General features: G+C 46.4%; 1 protein-coding gene across 1 annotated transcript in view; it reads left to right on the top strand.

Moving 5' to 3' along the window:
• The window catches only part of TBX21 (T-box transcription factor 21), a 61,496-nt gene extending 49,495 nt beyond the window's left edge, over positions 1–12,001 (top strand). Inside the window, exons 2-6 of the mRNA XM_080979353.1 lie at positions 2,921–3,075; positions 7,220–7,341; positions 7,467–7,625; positions 9,041–9,102; positions 9,548–12,001. Of these exons, the coding sequence (XP_080835479.1) occupies positions 2,921–3,075; positions 7,220–7,341; positions 7,467–7,625; positions 9,041–9,102; positions 9,548–10,214 (1,165 nt within the window). The 3' untranslated portion in view covers positions 10,215–12,001. The remainder of the gene's footprint in view (positions 1–2,920; positions 3,076–7,219; positions 7,342–7,466; positions 7,626–9,040; positions 9,103–9,547) is intronic.
• The last annotated feature ends 340 nt before the right edge of the window (positions 12,002–12,341 follow it).

Below are 12,341 nucleotides of genomic sequence, written 5' to 3'. Positions count from 1 at the left end.
TAATAATAATAATATTACCCTGCCCATCTGACCGGGTTGTCCCAGCCACTCTGGGCGACTGCTAACAGAATATAAAAACACAATGAGACATCAAACATTGAAAGCTATATAGGGCTGCCTTCACACTCTTTGCGGCTTGGACTGTGTGCACATCTGTGTGTATTACATGGCAGGGAGTGGGGTGGAATGTCATTTAGAGCTGCCATATATCTGGATTTTCCCAAACATTACCTGGATTTCAAAGTTGAAACTTTTGGTGGTTTCCTTTAAAAAAAACACACCAAAAAAAACAACAGCTTAGCATCTTTCTGGGTGTCCCGGTTTTCATTTTTTGAAATATGGCCACCCTATTATCCTTCGAATTTTCCACCTCAGATATCCAAAGGTTTTAGACATGCTGTGTGAATAAGTTTCTCACAGCCATCCATGCGTTCTTGGGTGTTTCTCTCCCCCCCCCCCCCCCCCGTTTTCTGGCCATCCGTCCCAAGTCTTTCTCTGTTTCTGTCCCCTTCTCGCTTTCTCTGAAAATAGAAGCTGTGTCTATTTCTGAACCGGAAGCTCGTGTAGGGGAGGGGAGTGAGGTAGAGGGATTGGGTGGGGGCCGGGGGGCAAGAGGGAAGTGGCGAGGTAGAGAATTTGGTAAAGGTCAGGGGGGGTAAGAAGGAAACAGAGCTGTTTTTGCATCTGTCGCCGTCACTTCAAGCCGCTTAGCTTGAAGAACGAAAAGATGGAGCGAGTGTCATTTGGATGGAGCTGTTCTGCTGGGAGTGTGTGTGCGCGGGGAATGTCCTGGAAATATATTGACCGCTGGAAAGTAGATCATAGCACTGAACTATTAGGGCTGGGTGCAGTAATTGATGAAGCCAGCTGGAATACAGACAGGATTATCTCCTGTGGGAAGAGATAAGGAGTCAAAAGGCTTCTTCCATACAGCATTGGAACCCAGGCTGCCCCCCCCCCATTACTACAACAGTCCTCTGTGGGATAAGCATTTAGGCTCCGCTTCCCTGCTTAAGTTTTGAGCCACAAAGACTCCTGGGGGGTTTTATGGCCTCCTCCAGACGATTCCAAGGAAGCAGACGATAAAAAAATGTATTGCCGTTTGCTTGAATTATCACACAGAGATAACTTGCTCACGGGGCTGTTGTGAGGAAAGAAATAATCTTGATGTCCCATACGCACCCTCAAATTATCTGGTGGAACAATGGAATCCAAACAAGGCAACAAAGGTTACGTCCGCACCACACATTTAAATCACATTTGTACACTTGAACAGTCCTGGCTTCCCTAGAGAATGGTAGTTTACAGAGCAACAGTTCCCAGCACTCTTAGCAAACTGCAGTTTCCTGGATTCTTTGGGGAAAACTATGCTTTGAACCTATGGGACACGGGTGGCGCTGTGGGTAAAACCTCAGTGCCTAGGACTTGCCGATTGTATGGTCGGCGGTTTGAATCCCCGCGGCGGGGTGAGCTCCCGTCTTTCGGTCCCAGCTCCTGCCCACCTAGCAGTTCGAAAGCACCACTAAGTGCAAGTAGATAAATAGGTACCGCTTTATAGCAGGAGGGTAAACGGCGTTTCCGTGTGCTGCGCTGGTGCTGGCTCGCCAGAGCAGCTTCGTCACGCTGGCCACGTGACCCGGAAGTGTCTCCGGACAGCGCTGGCTCCCGGCCTCTTAAGTGAGATGAGCGCACAACCCTAGAGTCGGACACGACTGGCCCGTTCGGGAAGTGGTACCTTTACCTTTATGCTTTGAACCTAAAGACAATGTAAACCTTAGTTACCTCCTCCACATCCACCATTCTTCCTCCCAAGGAGTTCTTCCTTTCTGTGTTTGGAAGGTAAGGCCCTCTGCCTCCTCCTGCATAGACTATCAAGCCTAGATAAATGATGGGAGAGGTTATAACAGTGCAATCCCATGCATATCTACTCAGGAGTAAGTCTCACTGAGATGAATGTGGATGGTTTCTTGTTAAGTATGTATGGGATTGCAGTCTAAGTGGTGTAAGGGCTTTCCCACAATTCCTCTTGTCCCGCTGCTTCCATGTGCCCTCCCCAACAAAACCTGCTCTTTAGTGCTCAATCGCAGCAAACAACAATTCAGGTTTTCTCTGGATTGACATTTGCTCCAATTTTGCAGTAAAGAGCAGCTTTTCCCTCGGAAATGAGTGGGGCACAGGGAAAACTGTGCCTAGAAAGTGTGGGTGAAGCAGAAAACTCTGCAGGGGGTTGGACTAGAGGACCTTTGGGGTCCGTTCCAACTCTACGATTCTATGATTTTGGGCATGAGACACATCATGCCCATCATGCGTGGGCAAGCCCAGTCTTCTTGTTCCGAATATCTGAGCTCATGGAATCAAGCCGAACACTTGTAGCTTTTTCTTTCCCCTTCATGTAAATTAATAGGTTGGAGTTCATTGTCTCAAAGTTAGACGTGATGGTAAGCTTTTTAAGACAGGGTTTTCAGACAAATTCAAGAGAGAGAGCTCTAACAGCGCCCATTCACCCAGCTAGCCAAAGATGAAAGTTTGATCTCTTGTTTATCTCCACCATATTGAAAGTTTGATGTTCAGAAGTACAATATGACTGAGATGCTGAAGATTACAATCTTTGGTTTATTATCTCCATCGTGCTCTTTGAGCTTCTGGCTGGTCACAGTCTGGAGGCAGAAGGCTGGGGTTTCACAGACTTCTTTTGCTCTGAGGCAGTGTTTATGTGGTTATTCCAGTTTGAATAATTTCATAGGGACTGCAGTTTGAATTCAGGGCAGCGGCTCTTAACAACTGATGTTAGTACATTCATTTTGAAAACTTCTTGTGCCTTAACCGCAAAACAACCAACCCAGCAACGTGGGGCTATTTTATTCCTGTTTTACAAATGGTTGTGTTTTCTCTCTCCCCTTCCCTCCGCAACGCTGTTTAGGAGGATGTTCCCATTTCTGAGCTTCAACATCTCTGGACTGGACCCCGTCGCCCATTACAGCATCTTTGTGGACATTGTGTTAGTGGATCAACACCACTGGCGATACCAAGGCGGGAAATGGGTGCAGTGCGGCAAAGCAGAAGGAAATATGCCAGGTATGAGAGAGGAATTATCTTCCAGTGCAGAGTTAGACATATTAGCCCATGGGTAGGGAATCTACAAAATCCACAGTTGGGCCATGACTTTATTAGGACTAACCAAAATGTCACAGAACAGCAGCAAACTTTTGAATTCCCCAGTGCTTGAAATCTTGCCACAGTTTTGTGACCACTTCCTATTGACAAGTGTTCTTTCAACTTAGGTCTTCCTATGTTTGTTGGACTACAGTTCCCATCATCCCCAGCCAGGTCAGTCAGGGGAGAGAGGCGATGGGAATTGTAGTCCAACATCATCTGAGGAAAAACATTGCTACAGAACACATTTCCTTTGTTCCCCCTTCATTCCATCATGGCTAGTTTCTTTATATATGTTTTCCCACGGTAAACCATTCTCAGAAAGTAGCTCACATCAGGAAAGTTTGCATAATAATAAAAAAATTATTCACTTTTTACATTTATATATCACCTTTATATATTCCAAGGTGGTGTATATGGTTCCCTCCCCCCCCCCCATTTCAGCCTTACAACAACCCTGTGAGGTAGGTGAGGCTGAGAGGCAGTGACTGGCCCGAGGGGCTTCATGACTGAGTGGGGATTCGAACCCTACTCTCCCAGGTGCTGGTACAGTGCTCTAACCATTATGTCACACTGGCTCTAAAATATAGCGCCATTTCAAGAAAACCAACCGTTGCAAAACAGAACAGCATTTAAATAGTCATTAAAAAATTAGATTGGCAATTGAAGAGCTCATATTAACAAATACACACTAAGGCTAAACATTTCACTAACAATTTAGCCTAAATAATAATAATAATAATAATTTTGTATTTATACCCCGCCCTCCCCAGCCAAGGCCGGGCTCAGGGCAGCTAACAAGCAATAATAAAAACAAGTTGAATGAATGCAACTTAAAAACAAGATTAAAATACAGCATTAAAATATTGAAACAAAATATTAAAATGCAGCCTCATCACAGGAGGAGAAAGGAAAAAGAAAAAAAGAGGGAGAGGGAATCAAATTGGCTCCAAGCCAAAGGCCAGGCGGAACAACTGTGTCTTACAGGCCCTGCGGAAAGAAATCAGATCCTGCAGGGCCCTGGTCTCATGAGGCAGAGCGTTCCACCAGGCCGGAGCCAGTGTTGAAAAGGCCAGGCTCTGGTTGAAGCTAATCTGACTTCCTTAGGGCCCGGGACCACTAGGGTGTTGCTATTTATGGACCTTGAGGCTCTCCGTGGGGCATACTGGGAGAAATACAAGAATAATCCACCTCGGCAGCTCAGTTGGCAGAGCATGACACTCTTCATCTCAGAGTTATGGGTTCAAGCCTCATGTTGGGCAAAAGATTCCTGCATTGCAGGAGGATGGAATAAATTACCCGTCATGGTCTCTTTCAACTCTACAATTCTGAGATGACACAAATACCAGCTAAATGTTGCCCCCAACAACAACTGTTAAATTACTTGGGGCCTTATCCTGCTAGGCTGCATGGAAATGAGCCAGACAGAGAAGCAACATCTAGGTTTTGCAGGACTCATGCAAAGTGAGGGGAAAGCACTCTGCAAATTCTTGTGGGATTTCTTGCATTTACTTCTACTTCACGCGTGAATCTTGTGCCAAATTCAACGTAACGACTCTCCTCCAAAAAGTCGTATATGAAAGTTCTAACCATGAGAATATTTGAAGAATTTTGAATATGGGAAATTGTTCTAATCTAGCTGGGTTATTTAAGACCTTTTTCGGCGGGAGCCCAAATTCAGCCTTTCGTTCTTGGTGGCAGTTTTCAATTAGACCCTAAATGAATTTGGCAAGGGAAAGTTCTGAAGTCCACCCCCCCCTTTTCTCCTACGCATGAATTTGCTGAGCGGTGGGTGGGTGGGGAGACTTTTATTTTCCCCTAATGTGGATTCCCTTTTATTTAACTGATAATTTATTTACTTGAACTTTTATACTCCTCAAGTCTTACATACCCAGGGCAGTTTAGAGCATTTGCAGAGAACTTTTGAACAAAGGCATCACAGCAGTTTTAACTTAAAAAAAAAAAGTTTATTTAAATCTAACCAAATACTTTTGGAAATGAAATCACAGTACATCTTTTTTTTTTTAGTTCAGCAGCTGCTGCCTTTGCCCTGTTTGCTCTGCAGCGCCCCCACCTCCCCTTTCTCAGGAGCTACAGCCCCATCTGGTGGTCCAGAGAAGAAACTGAATCACTTGATTGTTAAAGCACAGTGCTTTGCAGAGAACCAACGTTTTGATAGCGTTTTGCATTTCCTTTGCTACTACCTAAACCACTAGTCTGCACCCCATGCATTTAGTATTAAGAGCTGAGCATCCAGGGCAGAGGACATGACTTTCTGCTTAACTTGAATGCTGGCACCTTTCTTTTTAAAGCTCAAGAATATAACTACATGCTCTCTCCAGGGAAACTTGCCTTATGTTATATACCCATGTCCTTTGCATTATACACCCATGTCCTTTGCGTGCCAAGCGAAGGCCTTCTTTTGTTTCCCCAGAGCTTTTTAAATATTAGCTGAACATGGTTTTAACCTGCTGCGATGTATTAACTCTGCCATTTTTAATTCAGCTTCTTGAGCATTTATTGTTTGAATGGTTTATAATGTTAACAGTCCTTGAAGTTATCTGTACATCAGGGGCAGGATGTAAGTTTAAGAAGAAAAACACACACACACACACACACACACACACACACAAGTGAACAAATAACCAAATGAAATATTATAATTCACTTTCAGTAAATTTATTTTACAGATCAGTCCATGTCATAGCTCTCAGCCTTTCCCTTTTCTTGCGAGGAATTCTATTCGGAATAAGGGAATTTCCCTTTAAAAAAGGGAAAAGTTGACAGCTATGGTCCACATGAATCATTAAACCCTTTCAAAGTACACAAAAAATATTTTTCTTTCGCTTTTTACGTTGTACACTCCTTACACCATCTTGGTTTGCTAGGATCAATATATACATTTTGCTCTATATTTCACCCACTGACCCCCCTCTAAATTCTACGCAGCGACTTATATTTAATCTTCCATCTGTCCAACAGCAGGCATTCATTTAAAGTTGGCTGTGATTCTTGCCTCTTCCACCTGCAATGATAGTCCCGGTTGTGATCTTATCTTGGACAAGGTCATCAATTTGCTTCCTATTGGGCCTGGCTCCATAATGCAGGGCTGGGAGGGGGGCATAGATGAAACCCACAGCAATGACTGTCCCCAGTTGCTGCTGCTGCTACGTGCCCACTCCCATCTGCCTGCACTGCTTCAGCTGCCAGCCTCTCTTTCACAATCATAGACTTACCCACCTTCAGTACCATAATTGGACAGGAGCTGAGCAGCCAGCTGGCACCCATCCTATTACGCCAGGTGGGCAAGGTGTCAGTTCAGCCAGGTGTGTGCACCCCAGTGTACTTAACACCAGGCCTGGCTTCTCTGTGCTATGCTACAAGCTCTGAAACAATTTTCAACACTGCTTATTTATCATGACTTCCAACAAGAAACCCTTGGCATGATTGTTGGAGCTAAGGAAGAGCTCTCAGCAGCCCCACAGTCCAGCAGCTCCTTAGGGTTCTTTGTGTTAGAATTCCTGCTCCATGCTTGCAGTCGTGGGATTGTTGACTTTCACATGATGGTGTACGTTTTGACTCCACAAGTGACGGAGACAGGATGTTTGTGTTACTGTGTTCCATGAAGTGGGACTCTTGTCCTTTGTCCTTTCTCTTTGGTGTCTGATTCTAGAGAGAGAGGGAGCCATGTTGCAGTGCTCCATGTGTGTTTATATGTAAATAAAGTAGATTAGCCAAAATGCTGAGTTGCTGGGGTTCTGTCACGCAAGCTGCGAAGACTCTGCGAATCCCTAAGTGTGTCTGTTGGCATCGGTCGCTGTGATGTTCGGGCAGAAGAAAGCTTCTGAAGCTCCCGAACGAAAGCCCAGAAGGCATGTGTCTCTGCCAGAGTCCTACTCAAGTGTAGGGCGAGCTCCTGACACTTTGTAGGACAATCTAGCTGGAGTGATTTCGAAGCAGTTTAAATGTTTGTTGTGTAGACCAACGCTAGGGCTGTCTGTGCTTTGACCTGGACCTAGGCAATAAGGCTGAGAGATGCTTACTAGAAATGCCCTCTTTCCGGCAGGGAATCGCACGTACATGCACCCAGATTCTCCCAACACCGGAGCCCACTGGATGCGGCAGGAGATCTCCTTCGGGAAGCTGAAGCTCACCAATAACAAAGGAGCATCCAACAATGTCACACAGGTAATGGTGGCTTCCTAAATCAGTTTTCTCCTCCAAACAAAACAAAATCAGGAGAGTTAATGTCATGGAATATACTGACAAAATGTTATTCATGGATCTTGTGCCTTGTCCTGTTTGTCCGACAGATGATCGTGCTACAGTCCTTGCACAAGTACCAGCCCCGTCTACATGTCACTGAGGCCAAGGACGGCGAGGTGGACAAAGTACACCCTTCCATCTGTAGCCAGACCTTCACCTTCCCCGAGACTCAGTTCATTGCCGTTACAGCGTACCAGAATGCTGACGTGAGTTTGCAATCTCGGTCGCGACTGCTCACCGTTTGGATAACAGATGAGATAGAAGGGGTCGGGTCGGGTCTGGGAAATAGGGTCATATTGGTCTGTGCAGGGTTTGGGAACTGAGGTATGCATTCACCTGGAATCTGTGAGTGCGGGTTTTTCATATTGCAGCATCGGTGTAACCTCAGAACATGCCGAAAATATTTGAAAGTTGAGTGCTTCTGAGCATAAGTGAGAGTGTGAGAGTGTAGAGGAAGGGGAGCTGTGTTGCTTGCCACGAGTTTTTATAATGCACTAGTTAATAACATACCTATGATATTTGTGTAGGCATATAAACTTATCACGGTAGGCTTGCTAACTAGGATGAAAATAACTTTCTGCCTGTGGCAAAACGTTCCTGGCAAAAAGACATTTTTCCTTAATTGAGGGGTGATGTCCTCCTCAACAACAGAGTAACAACTTGTGTGTTTATTGCACATAATCTGATAGCCCGTAAAAGCTCACAGAAGACAGATTCTACCACCTCCGTAGGCAGTGATGATGTTGACTGACACCAAATGTTTAACATAGCTTTATAAAGATACTAAAAGCTATGGTGCTTGTGACTTCATAAACAAGAAGTGGGAGAGTTCAAACCATAGTTTAGTGTGATGATAACAAGCCACAGCAAGCCTCACGCTTGTGTGCTGCCCACCAACCCCACCCAAATCTACCTTTCTCTTTTACTTAACCACAGCTTTGTAGTGTTATCTAAAACAGCTTATTTTAAGTTCAGGTAGGTAGCTGTGTTGGTCTGATGCAGTCGAAATAAATAAATGTTTTATTTATGTTTTAACATTTTGACATTTGCCATCCTGGGCTTCTTTGAGATGGAAGGTGAGATAGAAATTTAATAGGGAATAACTATAAATGACAATAATAATCCGACCTGGCAAGATGTGCTTAATGTTGACCATGGTTTGTTGGAAACAAGCCAACTGTAAACCATGGTTAATTTAGCATGACATCCAAAAGTGATTCCTTGGTTTACAGACGCTCTCTTGTTTAGAGATCTTCAATGGCAGAAAGTTGTGCTTGTGAGCAAAACGGGTTCGGGTACATGGAAGGCACAGACAGGATTATAAATACATTACTAGATCACTGTTTGCTCTGGTCACTCACATTCCACACCCAACACAGTGGATTTCTGTGCAGCAGCTACAAAATGTGAAGAAATGGGCTTTCATTCATCCCATCATTCACTACATCGGTACCCAAATCCCATCATGATGGGATTTGGTGGCAGGAATAAAGGAGGTAGAGGAATGGAAGCAGATCAACGGCTATGAAGGAATTTGGGAGTATATGGGGTGCAACAAGGTACATCTATTTTTCTGGTACTGAACTTCAGAACAATAGCTTTCTTCTTTGTTTTCGCTTAGATCACCCAGCTGAAGATAGACCACAATCCTTTTGCTAAAGGCTTCCGGGACAACTTTGATTCGTAAGTCTCTCTTCTACTTGCCCAGTGTCAATTTGGCTTGCCTGTTTGAGTACACATCAGTCCCGGGGGGGAGACTATTGTGGCAACGTCCCGATTTCAATTTTTAAACTCTGCATCAGAATCCTGCAAAAATACTCACATTCTCCTACACCCACCTACTTCAACCGTTTCTGTTAAGAGCTAGGTTTTTCCCCCCTTCTAGCACCTGAAGGGGGGGGGATATTTCATACAGTAGATCAGTTCAGATTGTGCACCAAACCACAACTCTAAAGGAAGCTTTAACTATAGTTTGGCGCGATTCTGTAATGACAAACCGTGGCCTTCAAATAAAGACGGCAAAGCCAAGAAGCAGAAGCTGTGGTTTGAAGTGGGTTTTGAAAGCGGTGTGCTGTCCCATTTAAGACATTAACTTCCTGTTTCGCCCTGTCCATTTCCTGTCTTCCAGGATGTACACCACGGCCGAAGGAGACCGCACAACTCCATCCCCGCCCAGTGCCGCCAGCTGCCAGCAGCTCCTCACCAGCAGCCGCTTCCAGCCCTTCTTGCACGATCAGTACACGCTCCCTCAGAGCCGCTTCTACAACAGGGAGCGGGCCCCCCTGCCTCTGCCGCCCAAGGAGACCCACCACTGGTATTTCACTTCCCAGCAGCCCCCTTCCGCCCCTCTGGAATACGGCACCTACGAGGGCGACTTCAGAGGGAACAAATTCATGCCGTACGGGATGAAGCCCTTTGCCCTGCAGGCGGCGCCGCACCCCTCCTTGCCCTATTACCAGGAGCATCCCTTTGGGCCCCCTGCCACCTGGAGCTCCCCACCTCAGTATCACCACCCCAAGCCCACCCCGGGGGCCTTGAGCTGGTTCCGGCCCATGAGGGACTTGCAGGCGGTGCCCTCTGCCGACGAGAAAGGGAAGGACAGCGAAGGCTGGGCCGAGCCCGGCTCTGTGAAGTCGGCCGATTCCTCAGACTCCGGGCTGTACGAAGCCGAGTGCAAGCGCCGCCGTGTGTCCCCCTACGTCTCCAGCGCCGAGAGCTCCCCGCCCATCCGCAACGGGGAGCTCTATGACAAAGAAGGAGGGGATGGGGGCTATTATGGCTTCTATGGCAACTGAAGTGGGAAGGCGGGATAGAAACCTGTGAGGGAAACACGGGGTGGGGGTGGGGGCCTTCTCACCATCCAGCTCTCCTCCATTCATATCAGGGGTAACCTGTAAAAAGGAAAATGGACAGCCCCCCTTCTTGGTTTGGGGGAAAGTTTCGCACCTTTATGGGCACTGCCGGAAATAATGACGATGGCATAAATGAAGCTGTATGTAGTTGTATCTCCCTGCCCTCTGCCCCTGTTCAGCCACTTCCAGGTGCTAGTCTGCTGGTGTTAAAACATGCGCTCCCCTTTGCGGACAGATGCCCGCATGGTGGTGGCTAGTTCAGATTTTGGGCTTGTGTTCAGACCCGAAGAGCTTTCACTCATTTGTGCAGCAGCGCAGCCTGCGCTTGCCAGGGCAGCTTCCTGTCTCCGCTCCCACCCACGTTTAGTTCTGGGGCTGTGTCACTGGGGAGAACGGAAGCAAAATTTCTTAAGGGATTCAAAGCCCAGGGAGAAATTGGGAAATAAAAATCCAACTTTGGGTGGGATGGGTTTTGAAAGCCACATGGTGCTTGTCGGGGATTAAAGTCAACCCTGATCCAGCCAAGGAAATCTGCGTACAGAAGCAGGCTTCGTTGTACTCCTCACTTGCTGAATTGGGAAACACAGGGGGAAAACCAGAGGTGTGTCTGTATGAGATCGTCCCGCTGTGGTGCATTGATTAGAATGGGGTAGGCGTTCCAGTGTATATTTTGAGGGCATATCCCCTCCTGTGCTACTGCACACCTGTTCACACATTGACATCACATGAAACGAGATCCAGATTGAGATGATTACGTTCATACTCTGGTTTCCCCAACATGCCTGTTTGGGATTCCTGGGTGGGGAGCAGCTAGAAATCAGGAAAATTTGCTTGAGAAAAATTCTGCCCTTGAAACTCATTGCAGTTCTGAGACTTTGTTTGCAAAATCAGTATCTTTTGGCCCACTTCAGAGAGGGACTGGGAACCTCGAGTATGAATCAGATGCAATTCAGCACAGGCCAGAATGCACATTTGAGTTTTAATTATGTCTGTCCGCACCACATTGCATTCAATGTAATGAGTATGTGAATGTGCATTTAAAAGGCATTCCCACACCCTCGCTCTGGAGTCGTGTGCAATTATCATTATAGGTGATGATACGTAGTTTGGGGCAAGAGAACTGCTACCCCTAAGGCAGCAGCCTGCGTTCACTTCAGCCAGAAATCTGGGATGTCACAGCCATGCTCCCTTACAAATGCTCTTGGGCCATTCGTGGGTCGCCATTTCTCAAGTAAACTGTGAATTTCACACATCTGAGATAAATACTCTGTTTTAAGCTCCCTGGGTTTGACAAGAGGGCGCTGGCTGCCTTCCCATTCTCAGTTCAGCCCTAGAACATGAAAACAAGCCAGAGGTTAAAGCCAGCTCTGGAGTTCTTCATCCCAGCCTAGCCAATGGTTTGAAAACGTGATAATGCAAACCACCCATTTTTGCTAACCAGTGCTTTTTTTTCTTGATAAAGAGCTACTGGAACTCACCATGAACACCTCCCTTGTTCTCTTATAATGGCAATATGGCACCCAACTGAGTTCCGGCAAGTTCCACCTGGAAAACAGCCCCGCTAACTAACCAGCATATTCTCAGATGGGCATTTCCCAGCACTGCCTTTAGGCAGACTTGGAAATGCTGAAACACCTTCCTCCATCTCTTGGGATTTCAAGAACCGGAATTCAGGGTCCAAGAACATGTGGAAAGATTCCTGGGGATCGAAGAAACATCAGGGTGGGGGTGGGGATAGACCTGCAACATGGACTCTCTTCAAACAGCGTCAGGCCTGGGCAATACAGGAAGCGCTAGTGCCATATTGGCAATATGGCAATATGGCACCCAACTGAGTTCCGGCAAGTTCCACCTGGAAAACAGCCGCCACCCATCAAAAGCAACAACAGAACAGGCCATAGGTGGGATTTATGCAGCACAAAGATTTACCTGCCTTTTTCTCCCCCCCCCCCCCCCCGCTTCCTACATGCCAGACAACAGCCATGAGCCCTCAATGAAGGCCAGTGCCCCAAATTAGTAAATGGAACCAGCAGGGATGGCAAACATGTGGACATCCAGATATTGCTTGAC

Source organism: Podarcis pityusensis (genome assembly GCF_964106645.2).
Source record: "Podarcis pityusensis genome assembly, chromosome: 13".
Lineage (NCBI taxonomy): Eukaryota > Metazoa > Chordata > Lepidosauria > Squamata > Lacertidae > Podarcis > Podarcis pityusensis.
This window is presented reverse-complemented; position numbering and strand designations above follow the sequence as displayed.